This window comes from Pholcus phalangioides, unplaced genomic scaffold, assembly GCF_987345545.1.
Source record: "Pholcus phalangioides strain wild (caught in Gottingen) unplaced genomic scaffold, Ppha-v1.0 ptg000028l_1, whole genome shotgun sequence".
Classification (NCBI taxonomy): domain Eukaryota; kingdom Metazoa; phylum Arthropoda; class Arachnida; order Araneae; family Pholcidae; genus Pholcus; species Pholcus phalangioides.
This window is the reverse complement of record NW_028301618.1, coordinates 11,298,740-11,325,928: the sequence shown is the minus strand read 5'-3', so window position 1 is coordinate 11,325,928 and position 27,189 is coordinate 11,298,740. Positions and strand designations below refer to the sequence as shown.

General features: G+C 36.8%; 1 protein-coding gene and 1 non-coding gene across 4 annotated transcripts in view; one reads left to right on the top strand and one right to left on the bottom strand.

Moving 5' to 3' along the window:
- Positions 1-4,928: 4,928 nt before the first annotated feature.
- Positions 4,929-27,189, top strand: part of LOC149067961 (actin-binding LIM protein 1-like) — a 32,133-nt gene continuing 9,872 nt past the window's right edge. Inside the window, exons 1-17 of one of the 3 annotated variants that reach the window (XM_089252290.1) lie at positions 4,929-5,096; positions 7,267-7,362; positions 7,472-7,655; positions 9,351-9,520; positions 9,632-9,758; positions 10,391-10,484; positions 12,669-12,759; positions 14,156-14,256; positions 14,493-14,561; positions 17,505-17,670; positions 19,415-19,462; positions 21,515-21,529; positions 24,079-24,246; positions 24,364-24,497; positions 24,780-24,921; positions 25,215-25,328; positions 26,309-26,409. In XM_089252290.1, the coding sequence (XP_089108416.1) occupies positions 5,093-5,096; positions 7,267-7,362; positions 7,472-7,655; positions 9,351-9,520; positions 9,632-9,758; positions 10,391-10,484; positions 12,669-12,759; positions 14,156-14,256; positions 14,493-14,561; positions 17,505-17,670; positions 19,415-19,462; positions 21,515-21,529; positions 24,079-24,246; positions 24,364-24,497; positions 24,780-24,921; positions 25,215-25,328; positions 26,309-26,409 (1,824 nt within the window). In that variant the 5' untranslated portion in view covers positions 4,929-5,092. The remainder of the gene's footprint in view (positions 5,097-7,266; positions 7,363-7,471; positions 7,656-9,350; positions 9,521-9,631; positions 9,759-10,390; positions 10,485-12,668; positions 12,760-14,155; positions 14,257-14,492; positions 14,562-17,504; positions 17,671-19,414; positions 19,463-21,514; positions 21,530-24,078; positions 24,247-24,363; positions 24,498-24,779; positions 24,922-25,214; positions 25,329-26,308; positions 26,410-27,189) is intronic. The other 2 variants (XM_089252291.1, XM_089252292.1) reach the window with 2 other exon arrangements.
- On the bottom strand, positions 25,856-25,929 carry TRNAS-GGA (transfer RNA serine (anticodon GGA)). The gene has a single exon. It is a non-coding gene; the product is annotated as a tRNA-Ser (tRNA).

The following is a 27,189-nucleotide window of genomic DNA, read 5'->3' as shown; positions in this document are numbered from 1 at the left end:
ATCAGAAAACAAAAACAATTTCTATTTATAGCATAAATGAATATAAATAGATACGAATAATTTTTTTAACGCGATTCTAATTTTTATTGAATTTAATCAAATTAAGGTTGCGTTTAAAATTTAATAAAGACTTAATTTGGAATCAGTAAAAAATGCATAAAATTTTCAAAACAATAAAATTTATTGATTTTTTTTATGCGACGTTTGATGAAATTCCAGCACGATTGTGATTAATTGCGTTGACGTCTGATCGATGGTGTTTATTACGACGAATTTCTGGATCACGTGATGTTTCTCTCTTTCTTGAGGGACATACAAGTCAACAAATATGGCGACTTCCTGTGGAGACTTATAAAAGGAACCAATCTAAATTAAAGAAACATAGAAATGAATCGTTTTTTTTCCTTTTTTCCGAGAGGTAGATATTTCGAAATCTTTTTTTCACTTCAAGTTATCGATCTGCCTCATTAGTTTGTTCACTGACTTTTTGATCTGATCTATGTTAATGGCCAGGGGCGGTGCCAGAAATTTCGTTTGGAGGAGACCACTTTCATTTCGGAGGGGAGACCAAAGTGATAGAACAATAGATTTGGCCATCTTTTCCCCTTTTTTCGGTCATTTCCTCACATTTCGGGGGGACCAGACCCTAAAGTCTTTTCCCCCTCGCTACGCCTTTGTCAATGGAAAATGTATAAAAACAGAAAAAAGATTTTCTCTCTCAAGTAAGACCTCCAAGTGGGGATGGGGGCCTGGAGCAACACCACACTAGAGATATTTCTAGTGTGGTATTGCCTGAAGACCCTGATCACTCACCCAACGCCGCTTGACGTGAATAAAAAACGTTTTTTGTAAGTCATAATATAGCTCCTCATTGTTGAATGATGCTGACTACAGTTATTTTAAAGAATCCATTGCTTGCATGTTTTTTAACTCTCCTCACAACGACAATTCCGATATATCTAGGGTTCTTAAAACCCTCTCTCATATCGGCAACCCGAACCCGGATATCGTTGTAATGCTTATAAAGTTTGAGATTGACAACACAGGAAATAATAGGCGTTTTGTTCATGTACAAAATTATGTGTTTACATAATACGTCCAGATATTGCATTATTTCCTCAGTTCAAATTGGAAGAGCAGCACCTTGTTTATTCTGTGGATAAAAAAAATCTCCTGTGAATGCAAGAAAGTCAAATTTTCATTTTAAATTATGGCAGAGACCTATTCCACTTATTATATTTTTCAGTGATGTTTCTTTTTCACAGTTTTGTCAAGCCTATTACATATATTACATTGTTTTCATTGAATATCTGTGTGGCCCCTTACTGGTACATGGGCTGTAAATATTATTTTATTTATATAATTCTTAGCAGTCAAAATTTGATCTAGTAACAATAACAAACGAGTTTGAATTATAATAAAACAAATTATTATACAAAATAATTACTTAATATCAAAAACAACTGATTGAATATTTTGAACTGGCTCACTATTGTTACATTTACCTTTTGTAACAGTAAAGTTCTATTTTTTACATTCAGAGCACATAAGTGTTAGTAGTACTAGTATTCATAAACTGAATTCTGAACTTCACTAGAACTTTACTTATGCATCAGAGTTTTTCAACTAGTGTGCTAGGTAAGAATTGTAGTTGTGCCATTAAAATTTTTTAAGGAAATTATCAGATTAATTTTTTAAAGAAGTTAAGCCACAGATATTGATTATACAGTATCTGAGTACTTAAGTGCGAAGAATTTATTTAATTTTTTATTTTCAAATTAGAGAAGTATGTGTAAAATTGAGCAATTGAGAGAAAACAATAGTTAAAATATTGGTCATGGTTCATTTCTGTTATCACTTAATGGAAGAATTATCAAGAATTGCACAAAAAAAAGGCATATAGAAATATTTCTGTCCTTGTTATTTAGCATACGCTATTATATTTGTGGAAAGCAGTCTTTTCTGCATTTCATTTGATACTATGGAATACAGAAATCTATTACAAATAATAAATTTTACAAGAAGATATTTAAACCTAACTTACTCGGATTTAACGTTAAATTAAATTAATAGCAGAATGTCTGAGTTTTTAAATATTAATTTATTTTCTCTCTGTAACCAATTATAGTGAATATTTTTTAAAACAATTCTGTGACTAAATCATAATAAAAAATTATTTTTCTACTAAGTCAAGTGTGCCGCAGGATGAAGAAAGGGCCGACTTCTCGAAATAGAACTGTGTCGACATATTTTATATTATAATAACGTAAACAAGGGCGTAGCGATGGGGGGACTTGGGGGAGTCGGGTCCCCCCTGAAATGTAAGAAAATGACCGAAAAAATTAAAATTCAAATTTTTCAAATTTCCTTTATTTAAGATTTTTAAACACAGTTACAAAACATTTAGGGCTAAGCAAGCTTGTGTGCTCACATCAAAAAGGGAAAAAGATTGCCTATTCTATTGTTCTATCACTTTGGTTCCCCCCCCCCGAAATGAAAGTGGTCCCCGCGAACGAAATTTCTGGCTACGCCCCTGAACGTAAATAATAGATAACGTAATCGTAAACGTCAAACTACGTCGACAAATGTATGATATTTTTTTCGTCGAACGCTATCGAGTCAGATATAGTTCGACGTCGGATTCGCTACGTCGAACTATACAGACCAATATATGTCATTTTTACGTAGAACGACATTGGTAAACGACGTCGAACGGTATCTTGTCAGATATAGTTCAACGTTGGATTTACTAGGTCGAACTGCGTCGGTAAATGTATGCCATTTTTACGTCGAACGGTATCGAGTCAGATATAGTATAGCATAGAACCGAGCACACCCAGGCTCTGTTGCTTTTGCAATATAAGCTCATTGATCGTGAGATTGTGGGAGTGCCGGGAAAAACTCAAACCGGCAAGCCGACCGGGAAAGCACACCCGGTTCGGACCAACATCCCGTCAATCCCCAAAGCAGCACAACCACTCCCCCACACCCAAACCCCCAATCCCAGGCACATCACCGCTCGACTAAGCCAGGACAGCACCGCAGGCACGACCCCCCCCTCAGCCCCGACAAGGCCCGCCGGCGCGGTCCACAGCACCCCAACACGCCCCGCGAAGGAGACCCACGACCACCCCCAAGAACCTCCACCGCGGACACGAGAGAGAGTCTGCCACAGGATGGGAACACCACGCCTCATCAAGGAAAACATGGAAGGCCTCGCGACGAGGGCCCAATCGGCGTGCCACTCCCGACCACGCAAGAAGTCATTTGACCCGCCGACACCCAATACCGCCCTTCTTGTCACTTCCCGCACCTCCGAACGGTAAGGCCTCCCGTTCCTCTTTTCACCCGAGGAGTCACATGCGGGTGCGACAGTCAAAGCTGCAATTTGCTCGGATCAGATATAGTTCGACGTCGGATTCGCTACGTCGAACTGTACAGACAAATGTATGCCATTTTTAGAACGACATCGGTAGACGACGTCGAACGGTATCGAAATCTCTACGTTCTATATCGAAGGGGAAGGCCTTCTTCATTCATCCGACACTTCAGACATCGAATTACGTGTTTATACGCAGAGATGCCGTGAAGCCTTCACTCGAGTGCATCTATGATGACCCATTTCAAAAGTGATGCAGCGGACGCCCTTCATGCTCTTGATAAAAGGCAAACCTGAAACGGTGTCCATAGAGCGACTGAAGCTAGCATTTTTGCTGCAAGAATATGTGCTAATACCAGAAAACCCTCAACCAGTGACGACGATCACTGAAACTACAACTTGTGTAGCGGCAGTGCCGTCTTAACGCATGGGCCCACCCGGGCACGGCCCGGGGGCCTCAAGCCAAGGAAGGGCCTCACAAAATGAGATTTCGTTGAAATTTTCGAGAATTTACCAGGTGGGCCTCGCAAAAATCACTTGGCCCGGGGGCCCATGATGGTCTTGAGACGGCGCTGTATAGCGGGAGGAAACATGGGCGAAGATACGCCCCCCAGCGTCAAAGGTGGAGCCTACTGATCTAATGTATATGCGTATATATGCACTGACATCATCACCATCCCCCCAGACTTTCATGTCTATCTCCGCCCATGGGAGGAAAGTTCAATTCTCCAATCGAGACTGAAATCTACGGTACTGAGGAGTCCACAGTTAAATAAAAACCCGAGAGATGGCAACACGGGTGCTAACCGATGAGAACAAGGGAAAAAGGGAAAAGTTTTTCTCTCTGTCGACACAACTTTCTTCGACCGTTGAGTTCGCCATGTGGTGTGATCGACGCCAACGCATTTTTCGTTCTTGTGCAAATATGTTAAATAAATAGGCCTAATTATATTCATCATGAGCACTGTCACCCCCTCCAAGTGCTGCCATCTATCTAACTATGAGTGAAGTACGCTGATTGAATATTTGTATCGTTGTTGCTCTCTGAGGTGACAGGCCTACAACTCTCAGTTTCACCTCAAAGTTGGGAACCACAGAAAACCAATTGTGGACCCGAAGTCAGATTCTTCACGGACTATTTTATAGTTAAATTATAGCATGAAAAACAAAAAAAAGTTTAAAATCCTCTTAGCCCCACCCTTTCGGAGGCCATGTCTTTGGCGATAACTTTGCTATTTCCCATGTTTGGAAGGCCGATTTCCGTACTGTTTTTAGCAAAATATGGTCAGATAGTCTATCATGTCAAGGTATAGCCTGGCGCAAAAAAAAAGCAACAACAACAATTTCTCCGATAAAATATCTACCAAAAACAACTGAAAAGATATACAGAAACAAAAGACAAATATGTTTCATCGGACATGTATCGATTATGTGATTATTAATTTTTTCCCCCACCTTGAAAATTTGATCAACTTGATGAAAATTTGAATATCATGCGCAAGGTCCCTTCCATCATCATCATCAAGGACGGAATCTGATTGGTTATCAGGAATCGGTTTCGGGTCGCGAGGTGTGGTGTCCCTCCTGTAACTAAGGCAGCTGTTTACAAAAGAAAGAAAAGAAATAGTGCGCAAAAAACGCCATTCATTAATATTATTAATGATTATTAAAACCGGACAATTAATAACAGCGTTGGGTAAATATTAATAGAAAATGGGTAAGTTGTTTATTTGCTGTTTGTCTTTTTTTTGATTAATCTCCCGGCTTATCATGTAGGCCTAGAAAACTTTTCAAAGTAAAAGTAAATAAACCTCCTTGTTACGTATTTTATTCGTGGACAAATTTTATTCAGTTCGAGATATTTTATAATTTAACAAGCCATAGATGAAGCTCTTTAATGGTAACCATTATTATGAGATCTATCGATTCGATAGGGTGTGATGTCTTGCTGTTGGGAATGGCCACAATCAATTGATGAGCGTGAACTTACAGCCAAGTAGGGGGTTCTCAGAAAACCACACTTCCCCTGGGGTCCCTCACAGTGATAAGGCTGACGGGGTTCCAGTCCTGGGACCAGAGACGATTCTCATTTTTTTCTTGGTTTTTCACTATATAAATTCACTATAGATCTGGCCCCATGGCAAAAATCCCAGCGCAACTAACAGAGATTAGGATATTATATAGATCTTGTTGTACCCTTAGCTTCAATATCAGTGCACATTGAACATCATAAGACTATAAATTCTAATCAGTGTGATAATGGCCTCTAACCCTGTTTACAGATATTGGGGGGGGGGGGGCACCACGGGCAAGCGTTGATCCAGAGGGAGTGCGATCACCCCTCCCAAGAGCCCAATGATATGGGAAAATACAACAGGATCATCTGATGCAACTACGCGATATGTCTATTCCCCATGACATATATCCGCCCTGGATCTGTCTGACTCCGCTCTATTCGCAGCTGAAGCTATCTTCCTTTGCTACAGATTTCAGCTGAAGATGTCTATCTTGGCTTCATTTGCAGCAGAAGAAATCTTCATCACCTTCATTCGCAGCTGAAGACATCTGCCTCTGCTTTATTTGCCCCCCCCCCTTCTTCTGTATCTCTGCCTATGGATGATATAAGGACTATTTTCAAGGATTATAAAACGGGATTAGCCAAATGCTGGAAACTTATATGCATGGTACTCAGGGTTTAAGCTAGATAAAAAAAATTCTTCATAAAAAAACAAAAATGGGGAGAAAAGCTTTTGCAAAATGTTACAATGCTAATGTAATGATTGATGGTTGAAAGTCTATTCGTTCTGTACCTCCTGTATGCATTTTTGCGAAAGTGCTACCACTTCTTTCGCATTCTAAGATTTTCTTTCACATTTTGTGCAAAATGCCTCCGTAGCTTAAACCCTGATGGTACTATTACTAGTGTAGCCAGGATGGAAGCATGTAAGAGAGTAAAGCAATTATAAACTTTGCATTCTGGTTTTTATGTAGTATAATGATCTTTTCCATAATGCTCAAGTTGATAATCGCAGCAATCGAAATTTAAATTCGCCAATTCATATAAGAATCGTTCAACATAAACTTTGAACATGTTTACACACTAAAGGACAACTGAGAATGAAAAGATTTCTTTGGCATGTGTAGTATTTTTTCATTATTGTTAAGGGAAATGAGCTTGTTAGAAACCTATGCTTAAACAGTTTTGTTCGAAATACACACCATTTTAGATAAAAAGCTTCGGTAATTGTTATTATCAATATTTTATTGATTGACTTCAACGATATCAATAGAAACATAGGAAAAAAAACAGATTTTGGAAAATTGTAGTTTTGATAATTGGTACAATATCGTTAATGAAATATTGCTTTTAATATTTTTTTTTTTATTTTTTTTTATTTTATCCACTTTTTGCCACTGTCCGGCCAAAAATTAGATCCTGATTAGCTCTAACGGAGAGTACTTTCAACGCAATTGAAGAATATTTGTAAAATTGAAAACAAATTTATAAAAGAAATCATGGTTGTTTTTAGGTATCCCCCTCGTAGTTCCACTGTTCCCTTTTGCACTCGTACACAGTCTGGTTATGTAAACATCCACAGCCTTCTGTTATGTTAGATGCGGAAGTTTCTTTGATAAACTGGAAAGATACTAATACTCGCTTAAATTAATCTGCCAAAATATCACTGAGGATTCTGAATAAAAATCAGATGCATTTAAAATCGGGTTTTATTTTAAATTGTTTCTATTTAATAAGAAGGAATATATATATATATATATGTGTGTGTGTGTATAGATGACACAAGATATGTGGCCTCTACCTCTCATTCATCACATTATATTTTGATTGTTTTTCTTTTTTAAATTGATTTGTTCTTTTCTCTTTAAAGGAAAAGTTTTATGTGAAGTTTGCAAGAAGAAATGTTCCGGAAATGCCCTTAGAGTGCAGGAGAAATATTTCCACTTGGATTGTTTCAAATGTGCGGGTGAGTTCGTTAATTTTGATAAAGTTGTATTTATAAGTATCAATTTGTTTGTCATTAAAGATTCTGTTGTACAGATGTTACTCTAACTTTTATTTGTTTGTGTTAACAGAATGCACATTGTCGCTGGCCCAGAGTGGATTTTTCGTCAATGATGGACGTTATTATTGTTCGAAGGATTACCAAAGGCTTTTTGGTACCAAGTGTGTGAAATGCGGGCTGTACGTGGAAGGTGAGGTGGTCTCCGCGCTCGGGAACACTTATCACCAGAAGTGCTTCACTTGTGCTGCTTGCAGGTCAGATTTTTCCCTTTTAAAGAACCATGTTTTTCCTGTAACAAAATATAGACACACAAATTCTTACTATTGGAACTATTTTGCATTACAATGTTCAGGATTTTCTGAAAATAGATCTAATATCATACTTGGTTTAATGTTCTCTCCGAACTCTGTATAGTAGAACCTTGCTGTATCATCACTCTCTAGAGCAGCCACTCCATTGTATATCAATTTTTTTTTTGTTCATTTTGGGTTACTAATAGGACAATTAAAACAGAAGAATGACAGCCTTTATGCACAGGACAAGGTGGCCCCGATATCTTATAAATTTTATTTGGTGGGGAGGGGGGGCAAGGATTCTACCCCTCAGTCTCCTATGCCCAACATAGTCATGTTTTTGGTAGGTTTTGAAAAAAGGTTGGCCACCCCTGTGGTATATTGCATGAGTTTTCAGGTACACATTCCTCTGAGGAATTTCTAATGACTCGGTACATGTCAGGATGTGTTCCGTGAGTACTCTAATGTATTTGTGTTGTTAGATCTGTGTCTCATGTTCTTGGTAGTGCTGCTGTCTATGTTCCATATTTTGAGGTTCACTAACCGAGAATGTACATAGACAAAGATATGTGCCGAGCTAACAAAAGGAGCAAAGAACATCTTGAGAGAAAAAATGAGAAAATGTCTTATAATTTTGGTGCATTATCAGTTGAGAGTAAATTTTGGTTGACATTTTTCCTTAATTAGATTCAAAATTGTAACAAGTGTTAAAAAAATTGATTCTTTAAGTTGTATTAAAATACAATATATCGTTAAATTTGATTGTTAGTATCATTGCAATAACAATCTTTCAATTACCAGTTTTTTTATATAATAATGAATAATATATAATTGGTGTTTTTAATAAAGACACCAATCTCTTATACATAACTGTGATGAATTTTAAGAAAATTGATATTTGACTGCGGAATATTATTATTTGGCCAAATCACTGTTCATCCCATCGCTAGTACAAATGTTTCTCGATAATTTACAGCTGTTGTTCTTTAGGTCATGCAGATGCCTACAATTGGAAGAGCTTTAGCCATGTCTCGGGATGGAAGCAGATGATAACCTGATCCAAAGCTTGACAAATTCTATGTCACCACAGTGTCTAAAAGTTTGGCATTGGCACATAAAATTTTCTATTTGCTATGAATGTCTGAAGGAAAAGAAAATTTAAAAAATTCCAAAATGGCACCAAACCTAGTAAAAGTCTGAAAAACGTGTTTCGACTTTCTCTCTAAAAGAGCTTGTTTTCTTAAGGAAACTTTTGACTGATGCTTAATTTATTTTCCCATTAATTTTAGGCCCTTTCCTGAACCTTAACTGAGCTTCATGCACAAAAGATGTCGACAAAAACAAATTTTAAGAAAACAAGAAAAACTGACTAAGACGGTAACCTTCTCTGCATCAAGTCGAAAACTTGTGCTATGAATATCTTTTACCAGACATTACACAATGATGTGTTTTTGTGAATGTAAAAGCATAATATTTAATTGAATAGGCTAAAGTAAAAAATGCACAAAGTTCCTGAGGTTTTTTTTTGCTTAGAAGTGATTTATTTATTCAATATTATAACACCTGTTGATTTCATTTATTTGCCATTCAGTATGAATTTCATTAGTGTGTGTCTATGCATGATTTTTAACATTTTCTGTTTTTCTTTCTCAACAGGCAACCATTCCCCTCTGGCGAAAAAGTCACGTACAATGGTAAAGAGTGCCTTTGTAGTAAGTGCATTCAGATTCCAATAGTTTCTCCCCAATCTCCCGAGGATAACATCTGTGGCGAGATCCAGGTTTCTGAATTGTGTTACTCTTCTCAGAATGGCTCTGGACACAAAGGTGGGGTGTTGATTTTATTCAAATGTTATATTGACTGTTCTAGCTAAGCACATTTCAATGTGGAGAAATTGTATTGGTCAATATTGTTAAAAAAAAATTTTCTTTCTAAAGTCTGCGCTGGGTGTAATGAAGAGCTAAAAGAAGGCCAGGCTCTCATCGCTCTTGACAAGGAATGGCATATTTGGTGCTTCAAGTGTTCGACTTGTGAGGCTGTGCTCCATGGCGAGTACATGGAATGGTGAGGGAAAGTTTGCTGCGTTATTAACATTTGTTACCTTCCAAAATGACTTGTGCTCATTATGCTCTCAAAATAACTCTTGCTTTATTATGACTTGATGTCTTTGCCAATATTTCGAGTGACATATCCTATCGTACAGGGTTCAATTTATTGCATACTTTGTAGAAAAAGAATTGGGGAGATTTTCGTGCAGACCAGGATTTTTATACAGACAAAAATAAAAAGGGTTTTTGATTATCAAAAAGTATAGTTGTAAGGAATTTTTCCCTTTTGGATGAACGTGAAATTGTGCTGGCCATCACCAATTAATGCTAAGTTGTCACTTACCACTGAACAATAAATATTATGTCATTAGTGTACTCAAATAAAAAATCATCCTTACAAAACGTCATCTGGCCAAAAAACAAAGAAACTGGGACACCCAGACTGAATGGGACGTATGGTCATCCAGTATACCGGTCATCTTGCAAATATAACTGTGGAGGGGATGAAGTGACACTGGCTGTCAAGCCATTTTTCTTATCCCCACCAAAATGAAATGTTTCCTGGTGATTTGAAACAGTTCAACATATCGTGCAAGTTTCTTTCCATGTTAGTGTTCGTTTCATTTCCTTCGAACTTTTTTTTTTCAGTGACGGAGTTCCATATTGCGAGAAGGACTATCAAAAACAGTTTGGCGTGAAGTGCAATCATTGTGAGAGATTCATTACCGGAAAAGTATTGAGGGTAAATGCTTATTAAATGTCAAAATTATGTTTTGAATGGAGGAATGTACAAATAATAAATGGCTATATTGAGGAGTTAATAGACTCTGCATGTCTCAAGGCAGAGATGCACAAAATTTTCAATCCTCTTTCCAGATACAGTCAATGCTTGTTTTTATAAACCAGTACAGATTTAATTATTAAGGTTTTTAATAGTTGACTGATGCGAAAATGAATTTAAGAAAGAGAAAATTCAACCGCTCTTGCAGGGAATTGAGCCCATGCCATCTCACTTGCTGGGTGAGCGCCCTATGCTACAGAGCAATGAATGTCTCAAACTTTCTTTAGAGCTTTCGTGCTCTGAACAGGACCATACATAGACTGTCAGAATTAGGTCAGATTGTCTATGTATGGTCCTGTTCGGAGTACAAGAGCTGTAAGAAAAGATTGACATATTGGTTGCCTTTGCAGTCTAGTGGTATAAAAGCCACTGTGTTGATCGAGTGGTCACAGTGATGACTCTCATCGTGAGGACCCGAGTTCAAGTCCCACTGTCGCCACAGTTGTGGTCGGCTGAAGTTGATATCGTGTGTCTCCCAACTTCAAGGAAAGAATGCAAGCCGATCTCCCTGTTAAAGTCTCGCCACAGAGAAACAGTCCCACAATGGTACAAACATTCAATCATTACGCTTCGGTTTTGAAATATAGATGGCAGTACTAGAAAATTAGACACTACACTCAGACTATTAGGTACACACTCTCACACTTCTGGTACAACTCACTCTGTTGTAAATTGCCCTTGGGGATAGACCAGGGTTATGCTCCGTGTGAAAGACAGTCTAGTGGTCTCGGGCAGTGTTTCTCAACCGCCGTGCTATCAGTCAAACCAGGCTGACAGTGAATGACTTTAATTTTTTCCCATTTATTTTTCATCAGTCATGTGCATGACTGGGCTTTCTACTTACAAAAAAAATATCAACCGAGCAGCATGCTTTCAAAGGTCGAGAACCACTAGGCACTCGCCCATTGAGTGAGAGGATGTGGGTTAGATTTCCCCCGTAAGGGCAGTTAATTTTCCAATTTTTCTAAATTCATCTTCGTACAAACTAGCTGTTAATATTGCTGGTTTAATTGGTAAGGAACTTTGTTATCAAGGTTATACTGTACCTTTTTGATGACAATGGTACATTGGGATGACCAGAAGTTACTCAAAGATTATCTTATTGATATGCAAAGGTTACTGATGTTCATGATATCGGTATGATTTTCTTAAATGTAATGGATTCATTATTAAATAAGCATTTTTGTCAGATTAGCTAATGAAATAAAAGGAGATGCATAGCCATCCATTTTTACTTAGTGTAATTTTGAAATATTGTTATTAATCTGTAATTCGTATCATAAACCAAGGGCTTGACAAATCATAAAAAAAAATTTATTTGCCAAGAATGATTTTAACCTCAGGAAAAGCAGTCCTAAGTAGTTTTTTTCTTTTATGGTACTTCATATCCTTCACCTTGTTAAAAAGAGACTGTCGTGAACTCAGAAAATTTTGTCATTCGTAGTTCATTTTTCATTCGATTCCCCCTTTTTTGTAACCAGATCATTACCCGTGCTGTGTCTCAATAAAGAGATTTTAGCAGATGGTCGAAGACTTTGGCCATGCTGGGAAATGTATGTGTTGTGAACCTCATCACAAAGTTTGTTTCTGTGTAATGCTTGTTATGACGCTTCAATCTGCCATAAATTTTTCAAGCTACGAGTGAAGTGTAATGATTGTATCGTTGTAGGGTTGTTGCTCTTTGTGGTAAGACTTTTAACAAAGAGGTTGGCTTGCATTTGTGGCTCAAAGTTGGGAACCACAGAAAACAAACTTTTAACAACTTGGTGATGGGGTTTGAACCTGTGTCCTTGAGATAAGAGTGCTTCACTATTACCACTCGACCACTGCAGTGGTTTCATTTGTAGACTAATTTTGCAATCACATTAAATTTTAGGCGCCAATACCAATGTTATAGTTACCATGGCGACCTGACACCTGAGATTTGCCAACCCCTGTCAAAAAAACCCTCTTTTGTAATTAACAATTACAATGCATGGCATTTCAGGTTGATGTGTGTGTGCATTATTTTTAGCATCTCAGCTGTGTATTTATAAACGATTACTTGTGAACCTGTGCTAAATTTTGTATCTGCTCTATGGTCAGGCTGGAGAAAAGCACCATTTCCATCCAACCTGTGCCCGATGTGCTAAATGCGGTGATCCTTTTGGCGATGGCGAAGAGATGTACCTACAAGGTAAGGATACTAATGCATTACGGTTGAGTATAAGGAGTTGTAAGCGATTGAACAGCCTTTTCAAAAAAAAAGGTGTTCCATTCATATTTCTGATTTTCTGAAACACTTGTTCTGGAATGAATTGGCTTTTTTTTACCAGTGTTTTTCAAAGTGGGTGATATCGCTCCTTGAGAAGGGTGGTAAAGGCTACAAATTTAACTTAGGGATCCTATGGGTTTGCTTAACAAGGAGAGTTGTGATGAGGAAAAAAAATCTGAAAAAGGAGGTGGTGAAAGTTTTAAAGGCTCTGTTGTAAACTAATACAGTGAAACCTCGATATAGTGATACTCTGTGGATCAGGAAAAAATATATCATTGTAGAGGGTATTATTTAGAAAGGCAATAAGCAGCTCAACATTAGAGAATAGACCAGGGGTATCTTTCAAACATAGTAGACAAAATTGAGATTTGCCCACGGAACCCGCAGGGCTATCAACTCATTCTGAGATATTTACAATTATAAGAAGAATTGGCACACACACACACATTTACTAGGGTTTGCTTGTGTAATTTACAGTGGCATCTTAATAGTGGTGCCCAGTGGTGTCCTTGAGTTAAACACTGGCAATAACTGCTGAAGGCTTTTATTTATTCCGAAATTATTTTGTTATCAGTTTTGATTTAGTTCTGAAATCATTTTTTGATTAATTCTGAAGAAGTTTCTGATTAATTTTAAACTGAAATTACTTAAATGATTGTTTAATTATTTGTTTTGGTAATTCTGAAATTGCCTTCTTAATACAGCTAAAAGTAATTTTCAATAATTATGCGATTATTCTTTTCTTAATTTCGAAATCATTCCTGTCACAAATTACAAAATTATTTTTCCTATTGACCTGTTTTTCCACTGATTCTGAAATTATTTGCTATAAAAATTCTAAACTCTTTCTTTCAGTAACTTAAAAATTATATCTTCGAAAAAATTCTGAATTCCCGTTAATTCTGGAATTGTTTCTTCCGTCGACTAATTCTGAAATTTTCCCTCATTGGATCCATAACTCTTTCATTCTAAATTTAATTGATTGTAAAGTTTTCAACAATTTTTCTGAAAATGATGAGTGGGCTGCGACAAAGCTCCAAGGGCCAAATGTGGCCATGCATTGCAGACCCCTGGTATAGTCATTTCCAAACAAGACGAAAAAATATTGTTGTACAGAGGTTTGTTATATCGAGTACCCTTATAGCAAGGTTTCATTATATATGTACTGTAAACAATAGTTTATTTTCTTAATTTAGATTCCTAATTTTTTAGAAGCCTTTAAGGTTTGTTCTGTTTTATTTGCTGGTGAGTGGCATGTAGATAATTAATTACCTTTTTGTTTAATTTTGAGAGATATATATTCTTTGGTTTTTTGAAGGTGAAGCTATATGGCACCCAAGATGCGGACCCTCACCAGATGGTAAGATTGATGACGATTTCTTGGAAGATCAAAAAGCAAATGGCATCTTAGATGGGCATGTAAGTTGTATGATGCACTCATGAAATTGTTCATTTATTACTAAAACAGGCATGTCCTTTGAAATTAACAGTCACTAATGCGATTGCGATGAAATTTGTATTAAATATTTCCGAGGATTATTTGCCAAGTACAATTTTGTTCATTTTCATTACCCAGAATGCTTTGTATTTAATCTGCTTCAAACACTTTTTTTTCTTTTATTCATTTTATGATTTTGTTTATTTTTTGTTACCAGTACCCTCCTTATTCCCCGAGTTTGTCAAGTTCTCGATCCACGAGTCCTTATAGTTCGTTGACCAGACAGGTTTGTTCCGTTTTTTTTCCCCTTTAATACGTTATGATTTTTTTTAGATTGTCATGCCTGCTTGTAATTTTTTTTATATTTTATCTTATATTGCTGGATATCGATGGTTATAAAATCAATTAATTAGATTCCATAATGAATCATTCTAATTTACTCCTTGATAATTCGTAAGCAAAATTTTTTTTTTCGCTCATCAATTCCCATTTTATTTGTTTTACAAAAGAAGGAAAAAATCGGCTACACTTTTTGACATCTTCAGTGTTTTTGCTTTGTGTGAAGTTGAAGTGCTTAACAATACAACAGCTGGAACACTGGCACCATAATGCGTGACAAGACGAGAGTACTGCTGTTTCCAAACATTATACAGGGTGATTCTATAATTCCCTTTGCCTCTAGGATCAATGGTTTGCCAGTAAAATGTGGCAAACCATTGATCCTAGAGGCATACTTCCAGTTGGAAAAAGTATCCAAACAATGTGTAAAACTCGTATACGCCATTTATGTTGCAAGGGATTGTGTATCGGGTCTATATAGTAAGTGCGGTGTCATCCCTTTGAAGTTGCTCTTGCCGCCTTGCCCTAGTGGGCATAGTCTCGGATCAGGTGTGTGACTAATACTGCTCTAATACTTTAACTTGTAACATTTTAATTGCATTAACATTTTGTATACGTCGCTGCAAGTGACCAGGCAAAGACACATCAACGATGACCAACCAATTTATTAGGTTTCCTAACAAGCAAAGAATTTTGAATAGTAAAGTTTTTCTTTTCCACAAGTCAGGGAATTCGAAGAGGTAGAGGCAAGTTCACAATCAATCAGTCCTCTTGACAAGTAGTAACAAATCTGTAGGCTCCGGTTTGTGGAGATGAGAGATCGGTGAGATGGTGAGTTCATAGGGTCCAGTCGGTGATGGGGACGAGTGTTTGAAGATGAGTCCATAGGGTCCACTCTGCAGAAACGAAGTAGTAGGGTCCGATTGGCAACAATGAGTGTTTGGCAAAGACTAGTCTATAAGGTCCACTCTGCAACGAGGTAGTAGGGTTCTGGTCAGCAGCAAAGAACGATCTGTGATGACGAAGCTGTAAGGCCGGTCAGTGGTGATAGATGCATAGGCTCCCGCTAATATGGCTAATCCATCTGATGATGAAAAGGGTGTTCAAGAACAATAGATTAGTCCAATGTAGTAGGTATATTTATTTTTGTATAATATAATTTGCTAGCCAATCCTTATGTTGTGTGGGGAATGTCTTGTGTGCAGGGGGGTTTAAGCGGGGATGCAAGGGGTGCGATGCACTCAGCAACAGGTTGTGAAGGGTGGCATCCTACGCCTTTGTTTATAGACACATAAAGTTTTAAAATTTTGTATTCATAAAATTCATGAGACCCCAAGGGCGTAGCCAGGGGGGGGGGACTTGGGGGTCTGGTCCCCCCCCCCCCCGAAATGTGAGAAAATGACCGAAAAAAGGGAAAAAGATGGCCAAATCCATTGTTCTGTCACTTTGGTCCCCCCCTGAACGAAATTTCTGGCTACGCCCGTGCGAGACCCCACACACTGTCACTTTTTTTGAGCCATACCTTGACAACAAAGATGTCGCGAAAACTTGAAGGAACAAACAGGGCCTGGCCAATACCTCCGAAATATTACGCATAAGCTATGTAGAAGGTATTGGCCTTAATACAAGAAATACGAATGTGGACTATCAATGGGGGCAAGTGTGCATTGTGGTTTCTCCGCCCAGTAATTTTTCAGGAGCGGTCATGGAAAAGAAAATTCTGGTTTGCATTTGTCCAGGGCCTTGAGCACCAGAACCCCCAGCACTTTCCTAGTTTCGACCCTGGGAATCTTGGAGTAGATATTTTGGTGTTAACAATGTTCAACCCTACATGGGAGATTTGTGACTAATTTTGAACGACTTTTTAAAAAAAATTCAAACCCTAAGGGAAGAGAAATACATATGATAGCTCATCAATAGAATTTGCAAAAATAGGACAGTTCCTTGAAAAGCGGTCAAGTGTTTCGTTACATATAGAATGGTGTGCATCTATGAACAGTTTAAAATTTCAGGGTTGTCTGTAGGGGCAGCACGTGAGGCTTTGCACCCGTTCTGCAGGTGAGCTTGAGATGCCTCTGGTCTTGCATAAGAGACAATGCTATGTATACAAATATATTGATGGGGCTCCCGCTATTGAGACATATTTTTTAATGGGTTTTATTTCATAACTAGGAACATTTGGCTGAATAACAGCAGGCATGATCAGATTTTACATAAACCTTGAAAAACCATACCTTTTGAAACTGCACTTATTCAGAGACAGTGTACTTTCTAATTTCTAATGGTGTTATAGCATTTTATCATACTCTGTCTAAAGAAGAATTTATAAATTTATGTATTAAATGCTATTTTTTTAGATCATAAGGGTTAAAGGAAAAACCCTTGAAAAAACCCATGTTACAAACCCATTATAATAAGGTGCAAAACAATTTTGGTGCCCCTTTCTCAAGCTTTCTGTAATGAGCCGCCAATGATATAATTACACAAACAATTGCCATGTATTACTAAGTCTATTATATTTATGTAGGCTATTACATTACTTTCTTCCTCGTGCTGCAGTATGATTAACCCAAAAAACCTGGGTTCTTGCCAATCCTGAATAATGGTCTATGCTACATTTTTGCAAAATCAGTTTTTCGTTTGAATAATGTTCCATATAGTTTCTGTGTCACTGCAAGTCAGTACTTGCAGAAACCAAAAGATGATAGCGTTGCAGTGCCACTTTACATAGCTGCTATCCAGGTAAAAAAAAAAGGAGGGATGTCTCCTCTAAAGTTTAACAGAACCATCTATGTGGTTTTTTTAAACGTTTCAATTTTTTTCCATGTAAGCTGGATGTGTGACTTGTGCTCCCTTGTATTGCTTTATATCACTGTTCTGTTACTTACAGTACGGCCGAGGCAGTCCCGGACTCTATCTCGACAAAGATCCTTTGATCATGGATCTTAGCAGAGTGTACACATACCAGTACTTGACTGCTGAACCAACTCAGGGATATCTACGCCGCCCAATCCAACCTCACCCACCAAAGTCTCCGCAGTTTCATCGACCTCCAGGTAAAACCATTTGTTGCTGATTGGCTTGTTATTAATTATTCAGTTTTTGCCATGGTGTTAAAACAAGCAATATTCTTGAGTGAGCCCTGCATGTCATTGAAATGATAAAAGCATAATTACTATTATGTGCCTGTTGAATATCCTCTTGACTTGAAAAGAAACCAGGGTTAGCAGGTTTTTGACGCATGGAAGTTTTTGATGGTTTAAACGGTCACGTCAGAAACCTTAAATATTGCTTTTCAGTATAAAAATTCCTATTGAAAATACACATATTCACTGCATGTAATGTTTAAAGCCATTATATTATAGAGAATAAATACCTAATATGATTGTAAAATAATTTTATGTTCTCCACTGAATTATTTTAGACAATATGTGTATTTTTTGTGTGTAAAATATACAATTTGAATAGAGTATAGCATACTGAAGGAAAACCATAACTATTTGATATTCTTCAAATTCAAGATGATTCTTGACCTCCCAAAAATTTTTTAACTGCTTATATATGCTGTACCCTTTTTAAAAGTTCTTGTGTGCCATGTTTCTGACTCTGCTATGTTAAGTGGACTGTATCTGAATAAAGTTCTCACTTGTTGAAAACTTAACAAAACTTCAATCTTATATTATTGGAACGTACAACTCAAGACAGCGACGGAAAGCCTGTGCTCTTTCTCTCATGCTAAGGCAGCAACTCTTGTCTCCCGTGCAGTGGGAGGGTTTGACGCATGATGCAGCTTGGTGGTCTTAAAAAAATCCCTCTGATTTGAAATTACATATGATTTCAATTACACTACAATTACAACAATGAATGTTGCAATAAAGAGTTGCAGGTCTGGGTTCGAATCCCGGGTCAGGCATGGATGTCTACTAACACTAACAAATTCCCTGGACAGATCGTAACAATCTCTTGGGAATGCGTGCTGATCACGTTTATTAAATAAAAAAAAATTATACACAAATACAAAACTAATTCTTTTACTGAATAGGTAGAACACAAATGTTTCTCTCGCTTTTCAAAATTTTGCCACTGGGCAAACGTATATTTATAACTCTTATCTTTCCATCATTGCCGTGGAACACTTTGGTGATTCTGGCAGTACTCCATTGAGTGCTTGGTAAATTCTCATCTTTTAACAGTACAAGTGAACCAATGTTTATGTTATCTTTTACGAACCTCCACCTGTTTCTTTCTTGTAGATTATTGAGGTAATCTTGTTTCCAAACTTGTTGGAAAAATTTTGTTACCATCTGCTGAGTCTATTCTCATTGATATCAATAAGTTGGGGCTCGGAATAGAAGTTATAGGTCAGCCAATCAGAAAATGACCTGGAGTTAGTCTCAAAGTTGTCAAATTCTGATGGCAAAGGTGTTAGTGGCCTGGAGTTGAGAACCCCTTCAATTTTTGAAAAGATAGTAAGAAATTCTTCGAGGGTAAGGTTTGCATTACCAACAACTCTCTTCAGGTGAAATTTGAACAACTTCACACATGCCTCCCGAAATTGGGCGGTGTGGGAGGAATGAACCTCCACAGTCAATCTTCTCGTTCATTAGGTGAATAGATAAATACTTCATCTGGATTTTTCATGATTTTTTTTAGATGTTTCAATTCAGCATTTGCGCCCACCAAAAAATGTCAAATTTTTTTTAGTAATTTATTGGTTAATCCAAAATGCTTATTGATTTAAAGTGATAAATTTATTATCTTTTAGATTATTTCTGACATATGTTTCTTTTTTGTTTTCAGAAGGTTTTCATAAAAGACAAGTGGTGTACAAACCTCAAGTGAAAGCAGGTAAGAGTTTCTTTTCAGTGCCAATCTGTTATTTAAACGTTTTCAGGTGAACATTCTGAAACAGCATTTCCTTGTTTATTTCTTCGAATGTGGTTGCTGCAAAGCAAAAAATAAATTAAATAGCAGGCTCGTTCTAAAAATTCATGAATTGGAGGACTGAGCTGCCGTGAATAGTTAGATACAGGACAGTGGTTCCCAAACTTTTCAAGTCACTGATCACTTTTTTAGGCAAAAAGAGGTCATTGCAGGAGAGCATTAACAGTTGACAAAGATACCAGAAGTCACATCTGACTTGTGCGAAACTAACATTTATTTTTTTCAATATATGTCAGACCATACAGCAAGCTCGTCATTTAGGAAGGGGGCGTCCCCTCCCCCCCGGCTTTTGAAAATACACTAAAAATGGTTTGTGTGTGTGTATGCATATATGTATATATATATATATATGTATATGTGTATATATATATGTATGTGTGTGTGTATATATATATATATATATATATATGTGTGTGTGTGTATATGTATATATATGTATGTATATATATGTATGTATGTATGTATATATATGTATATATAATATATATTAATTACACACTGAATACATGTTCTTTGTCCCACCCACCCGGAAAAAGTTTAAATGATGGCCCTGCCATACAGCTCAATTTCAACTATATATCTTGTTTATGGAAAATGGAAGTAATTTGGTACAATTCGGTTTGGTACAAGACCCCTGCACTATGCCAACTTCTCAGACAGATTGGTGATGTGCCATTTTAAGAATTACTACTAAACCCAGACATGCACCTCGTCCATATTCCTTTGCGGAACCTCTAACGAATTGGTATGTGCGTGTACGTGTAGTGAAACCCGATGTGAAGTTTGTTTCTGTGTAATGCTTGTTATGTGTAGTGCTGCCATCTTCCACCAGTTTTTTCTAAGGATGAGTGAAGTGTAATGATTGAATAATTAATCGTTGTAGGACTGTTGCTCTCTGTGGCGAGACTCTAATGGGGAGATCAGCTCGCATTTGCGACTTGAAGTTGGGAACCACAGGAAACCAACTTCAGCAGACCACCACTGCGGTGACAGTGGGGTTCGAACCTGGATCCTCGTGACGCGAGTCCGTCATTATGACCACTCAACCATCGCAGCGGCTTTTTTAAGAATCACTGGTTTAATTCAATAAAGTTGGATTTGTCAGGACTGATGGTTTCCTTTAAGGGGGACTGACTCGGGCTCTACTATCCCTGGAGCCCCCGATATGAAAATATTTTTTGCACTAAGAAATTCACTGTAGAAAGACCTGTGGAAGATTTTCGGCACTGGGGCTCCACCAAACACCTCAACCTAAGGATTAAGACCTCTTAAAACTGAAATCACTTGCATTCATTGGCATAATCAAACAAAAGAACTAACATAAAGCACTTTCATAAGGAATTGTGGAAATTTCAGCACCTCGTATTATCCAGAGTTTCGAACTTTCTCAAATTATCAAGACTTTGCACAGAATTTTATGTTATTTAAATACAGCAAAGACATGCAGTGACATGTTTTACTCTGCTACGATTTAAAAAAAAACACCCAAAAAAATGTCAGATTACTTGACGGGCCAGATTAGAGACTCTCTTTTGTAATTTGTTAGTGTTGCCATATTATGTTATAACATTCAAAATACAGTCTCTCATCATTTGCTACTCTTATTTTACCATCAAAAACAGGCTTCTATATCAGAAGTAAAACATAATACAGTTTTGTTATATAAAGCATTTGGGACTTATAACAACCTTTCCACTGCAACAACTGGTATGAGTGGGACTGTTTGCATAGTGAAATCTCTTTATAATGGACACCACGGGACCAAAATTTTTATCTGCTGATAAAAGGAGTGTACATTAATATGTACGAGATTTTTATGGCTGATTTTAATTTTCCTGTATCTGTAAGATTCAAGATACAGATAATACTGATTTCATAATATAACTTTATTACGTCTGATATATGGCTTGAAAAGTAATTTTCTGTGTTTTTTTTTTCTTTTCATGAAATTGCAAGGAATGGAAGCATTAGGTAAGTTCTTTACACCCTATCAATTTGTTTTTGATTAAGAATGGTAATGGGATAACATTAAAGAATATTTTTGGAATAACTTCTGCATCTGCTACTACTGTTGAACCACACATTCACCTTGTCCATTCTTTTACGGAATGTCTATTGAATTAGTACAAGTTCAAATGTGTGTCTGTGTTGTGAACCTAACGTGGTTTGCTTCTGTGTAATGATTTTTGTTATATTGCTGCCATCTGTCATCAAATTTTTGAACTATGGGTGAAGTGCAATTATTGAATGATTGTACCAATGTAGAGCTGTTGCTCTCTGTGGAGAGACTTTTTAAAGGGGAGATTGACTCACATTTGCATCTCAAAGTTTAGAACCACAAAAAACCAACTTCAGCCAACCACTGCTGTGGCAACTGTGGGATTCGAACCCTGGACCCTCATGATGCTTCTACATCTGTCGAAAAATCCTGGGTTATACAGTGAAACTTGTATAAAATGGGAGATCAATAAAGTGAAATTATTTTCCGTTTCAGACACGTTTTCATTTTATGTAGGTGCACATCAAAATATATGCAGTGATTTATTTCTTTCATTTATGAGCTCTAGTTTTCAGAACATCAGCCAACTTCTGTAAGCCAACTAGTGTTAAACAGAGACATACATCTTACTATTTTGAATTCTTTCATGCTTGCTGTTTCAAATAGCTATACATTTGAAATTTCATATTTATTGCACTAATAGTTGAACTTCAATATAAAAGGTTCTCCTGAATAGCAATAGAATGGACACTTACTTTTAGTAAAAATGAAAATTTTAATACAGTGAAACCTTTGATATAATGATATTCTAAGGATCATATCGTTATAGAGGGATTATCTTTATATCGAGAGGCAAAATTATCCTTACGTGAGATCAAATTTATGCTGCTGTTTTCATCTTTTCTACATCAGCATTGTTAATCCATCAGAAAATGCTCTTATGTATGTATTCGCCACAAAAAATTGCAATTAATTTGTTATAAAAATTCATTAAGGTGCATTGCCCCTGTAAAAAAGTTTACTGTATTGCATTTTTGTGTCATACACAGAAAATAACTCCAATACCTTTTTTAGCTTTCAGTGATTTTTTTTTTTTTTTTTTTTAAATACAAAATATTGATGTGATCAGATGCCTTCGGAAGAAGGAAAACAAGTGACGAAGTTAAAATTAAATTCAGAACAATTTTGAACAAAATATTTAAAAAATATTGTTATAGCGGTTTCAAAATTTTCCTAAAAATATCGTTATAGAGGAATTTATTGTAGCAAAGGATATCGTTGTAGCAAGGTTTTACTGTATTTGAAATAAAAATTGAGAAATTACATACCTTTTTTTTCTTTTTTTTTTTTAAAAAAAACAGTGACAAGGAGATCACCAACCAATGACATTTGTGAAAGAAAGAGTCTACATGTCTATAACACAGAAATTTTGTTCTTTTACGCCTCTATGAACTCTACTTTTGTGTTCAAATTCAATATGCGTTTGTTATGGTTGGTGACCATCTCTACACTAGCCAAAACGCAGTATCACTAAATTGTGATCAATAATTTAGTCTCCCCTCACATATGACTCTCCCGAAATGATAGAATTTTTTCCAAGAAATCAGACTCTTTTTAACAAAAGTCACCATTTCCATCATAAATGAAATGTTAAACAAACTTTTACTAAATTTTGAATAGTAAATCTGCTTTTTCTCAAACCCAACTCCCAGAACAAGTTAAGATAGATAGTAAACATTAATCTTTTTTCAAGATGTGAAAGTTTGCCTAACAAAAGGGCGATCAGAACGACTTTCCTCCCATCCAAAGGACAAAAACTTGCACTTGGACAAAAATTATTTCAATTTTAGCAGGTTTTATATCTACAAATAGACTAAATACACATTGTTTCCATCTTGAAGAGATTTTCTATTATTGAAAAAGCATTACTTATTCACAAGACTATATTTGTTCCATTTAAGACAAGTTTCCATCTCGTACAGTGTCCGTCTTAGACAGGCTTCACTGTATCAGCTAGTGATATATGGGAGTAATTTGTGTTTATATAATGAGCGTTTATATCCAATGTTTTAGTCACGCATGTTAGAAATTAGTTTTCATAAATGACCAAAGAAATAATCAATTGTCACCCAGCAGTGATTACTAGAAGAGGTCGCAGTCAATCTTGACCAGTGAAGTACTTTGTGGCTTTTACCGCTTACTCGATTCCTGTGTATGGTACTGATTTCTCAGGCAAATACTTGGAAGGATCCCCTTAAAGCCTGGGAGCCAAATCTAATGATGGGAAATAGTTTTTTCCGGTACAATATGGGGCACAGCATGGTCAATGTTTTTCAAAAAGTTGCCTGTCCCTTTCTGTCTCGGCACATCACTGTGGATCACTGACTTTGCACCCACTCCCCAATGTTTTGTCTGTCTTATTACCACTAAATTCAGTGGAAGATTATTCTCACGGGAATGAGATTATAACCAACCTTTTGAGTTTAGATAAAAAGTTTGACATCATTTTTCTTTCGTGCAGTATATACAATTCAAGCAAGCACGCCCAGGCCTCGATCACCACATATGAATAATGAAGAACCAATTAGCTTGGCCCATTATCCCGATGCAACTAAACCTGCTCCAAACGAAGTTGCACGCATTGAAAGAGATGATTTCCCAGCTCCGCCTTTCCCATACACAGACCCTGGTGAGTTATACCTATATTATTTAAATGCTTTTCTTTGCATAATTTTAGTTACTGATACATGTTTCTTTATCCGAAATATATATATATATATATATATTGCTATTTCTTTGGGGAAAGAACGGAGACGCAGGTGGAGTGGCAGCTTCAAAGGCGACGAGTTTGATGAAGCGGAAGAAGAACTGATCGAAGAAGATCCTCAGCTGAAGAAAGAGGAAGAGGAACTGTCTAAAATTGCAACTGGGATTGGCCAGGTCTGCTCATTTTCTAGTCAGTGTCATTGATGGTGTCCCTCTACAAGGGGGAGGCTTACGGGACTGTGTCCTAATTTTTTAAATACAATAAAATTCTACTATCAGTTCAGTATAAGGGGTCTGTTAAACGTCCTGGCTCACTGAAATTTCTAGTTGAGGAGTCCTATTCAAAGATGTGGGGCATCCGTTCTTGAAGTTTAAATTAAGACCAATTGCCAGCATACACATTCATGTCCACAATGTTTCTTTTAATAATTTATATTATAATATTGATTTATTCAGGTGTTTCTGAAAACAGTGAAAGAGCGGGAAAAACTCAGAGCATGGAAGAAAGCCAACCTAGACCCGAGAAACGCTTCTAGAACGCCATCTGCAAGTCACGAGCCTCCTATTCGTCTCCGCTATGGCAGCGCTATTCATGCTTGTAAGTGTGTTTCCCACCTTTTTCTTGCATTGTGTTAACAATTTAGTATAATTTTAGCTGCTGATATCTATGATACACAATATATTTTTTCTCTGTATTTTTGGCCGGGCACACACTCGACAGATACGGAACCGACACAGATTGGTTAAAAACTTGTATTTCAGGTTTTTTTAACCAATCTTTGTTGAGTTGCGTATTGTGTCGGTTATTGTATTGGTCCAGCACTCTGCCTTACTCTGAAAGCTGCATGCAAATGTAGAAATAGTAAAATCAATTCACATATTGTGTTGCAGCGCCTTCACGTGACATTGATAGACCGAAACCGTGGGAAGATGAAGTGGACAAAGGTTCTGGATACAGATCGTCGCTTGGTCATTCTAGTAGTGGGACAGCTCCGTTCTACAACGGTAAATTTGATCAATATTTAGTTCAGAAAACTATGCCATTTTTTTTAAAGATAATGTGACTTTGCACTTGTCGCTTTAGAGTCCCAGTTACTCTGGTCTATGTCTTGTGATCAAATGATCTATGGCTACACATCTTTGAATAATGATAGTGAAAAAAAAAATCCTTCCTGCCAAACCAGTGATTTTGAGGCTCTTAATCCATCACACTACAAAATGAGCTAATGGCTTATTCCAGTCTTCGTGGTGTCTTCCTGTGTACCTATTGGGCGATCTATTTCTCTTATTTGAAAAGCAATGTTATGTAAATAAGTGATTCCCAAAAAGTGCATAAAAAAAGACAAATTCAGATTTGAAAGAAGGGGTGTGGGTAATTGCCATATTGGGATGTATCATTGATCACATTGAAACAAAGAGTTCATGGGACACAAAAGGTTAAGAATCCCTGTTGTAGAAGGAATATCGTTATACGAATGTTTTTTTAACAGCTGGCTGATGCGAAAATATATTTAGGAAAGAGAAAATTTATCTGCCCTTGTGGGGAATCGAACCCATGTTCTCTCACTTTCCAGGTGAGTGCCCTAGACCACTAGACTACAAAGGCAAGAAATATCTCAATCTTGGAGCTAGTTCTGTCAATCTCCAAGGATATATATATTATCATAATACCGAGCGACATCATAATGATGCTGCGGTCTTGCAACTAAGTTTATGATAATGTTGACCTTTTTTTCAATCAAGATGATTAGTAACCCCAGAAATAATGCATGTGAGTGTTTATAGCAACAATTGCAATACTTAAGTTGGGGACATGGGGCCAAGTGTTGTAAAGTACTGATATGATTAGATGCCCTCAGGAGAAAAGAAACTAGCAAGATGTTTGAAAATTAACAGTTTTAAATTTAGACTAGAAAGTTAATTAATTTTTGTTTGCTTGGATTTTTTTATGTTGCGCATATCTTGATCATGGTGCTTTTTTTCAGTAGTATCATCGTTACGACAAGTGCCCAAGCCAGGCTATGGATTTGGCACCAAATCAGCTACTTTGCCGGCGGCAGGAAGGGAAGGTGGGATGGGATTTATGGTGAGTGATTTTGTGTCTTGCTCTGTGATAAACGCAAAAATAACCCAGTCTGTGTCCGTACATTTACACCAAGCAGGGCTCGTAAATATCGGTTAGCCAATCTGTTGTTGGTTATGAACATTTTTGGGCATGATAGAAACTAACAGTTAAAACATATTCCTTAATCTAAAATAACATTCATCTGACATTTTTAATGTTTTTTAATGCAATTTTTTGAAAATCATCATACAATATTTTCATTACAACAGTTAAGCTATCACAGATTACAGTCGAATCGGTATTTGTTTAAACAGGATATCGTGGGAAAAAAATCTCATTTTAACAAACACTTTTCTAATCTCCAGATGGAAAATACATGGAACAATGCAAAAACCTGGAATTCCTTTTATAACAAAATTTTGCTATAGCGAAGTGATTTCTCCAGTCTCTTGGAGTTTGTTATAACGGAATTCGACTGTAAATGTTTTCAACCAGCAGTTCTCAAACCTTTTTCACTCGTGGAACCCTTTCTGGTATATAATTTATATGGCAGAGCCCTGTAGGCCATGTATTCATCAAAGTTACTGATTAATTTTTATCATTTAAAAATTATAACTATTATTTTTTCCAAATGTACTGGTTTTTTTTATTTCCCTCGAGCGGTCGCAGAGCCTCCAAGGGCACCGTGGAGCACTGGTTGAGAACCGCTGGTGTAAACTAAAAATTAAAACATTTCAAACTAGACATCAAGATTTAATGTTTATTAGTAAGATATTTTAAATCCCTTTTCACATTGAACAC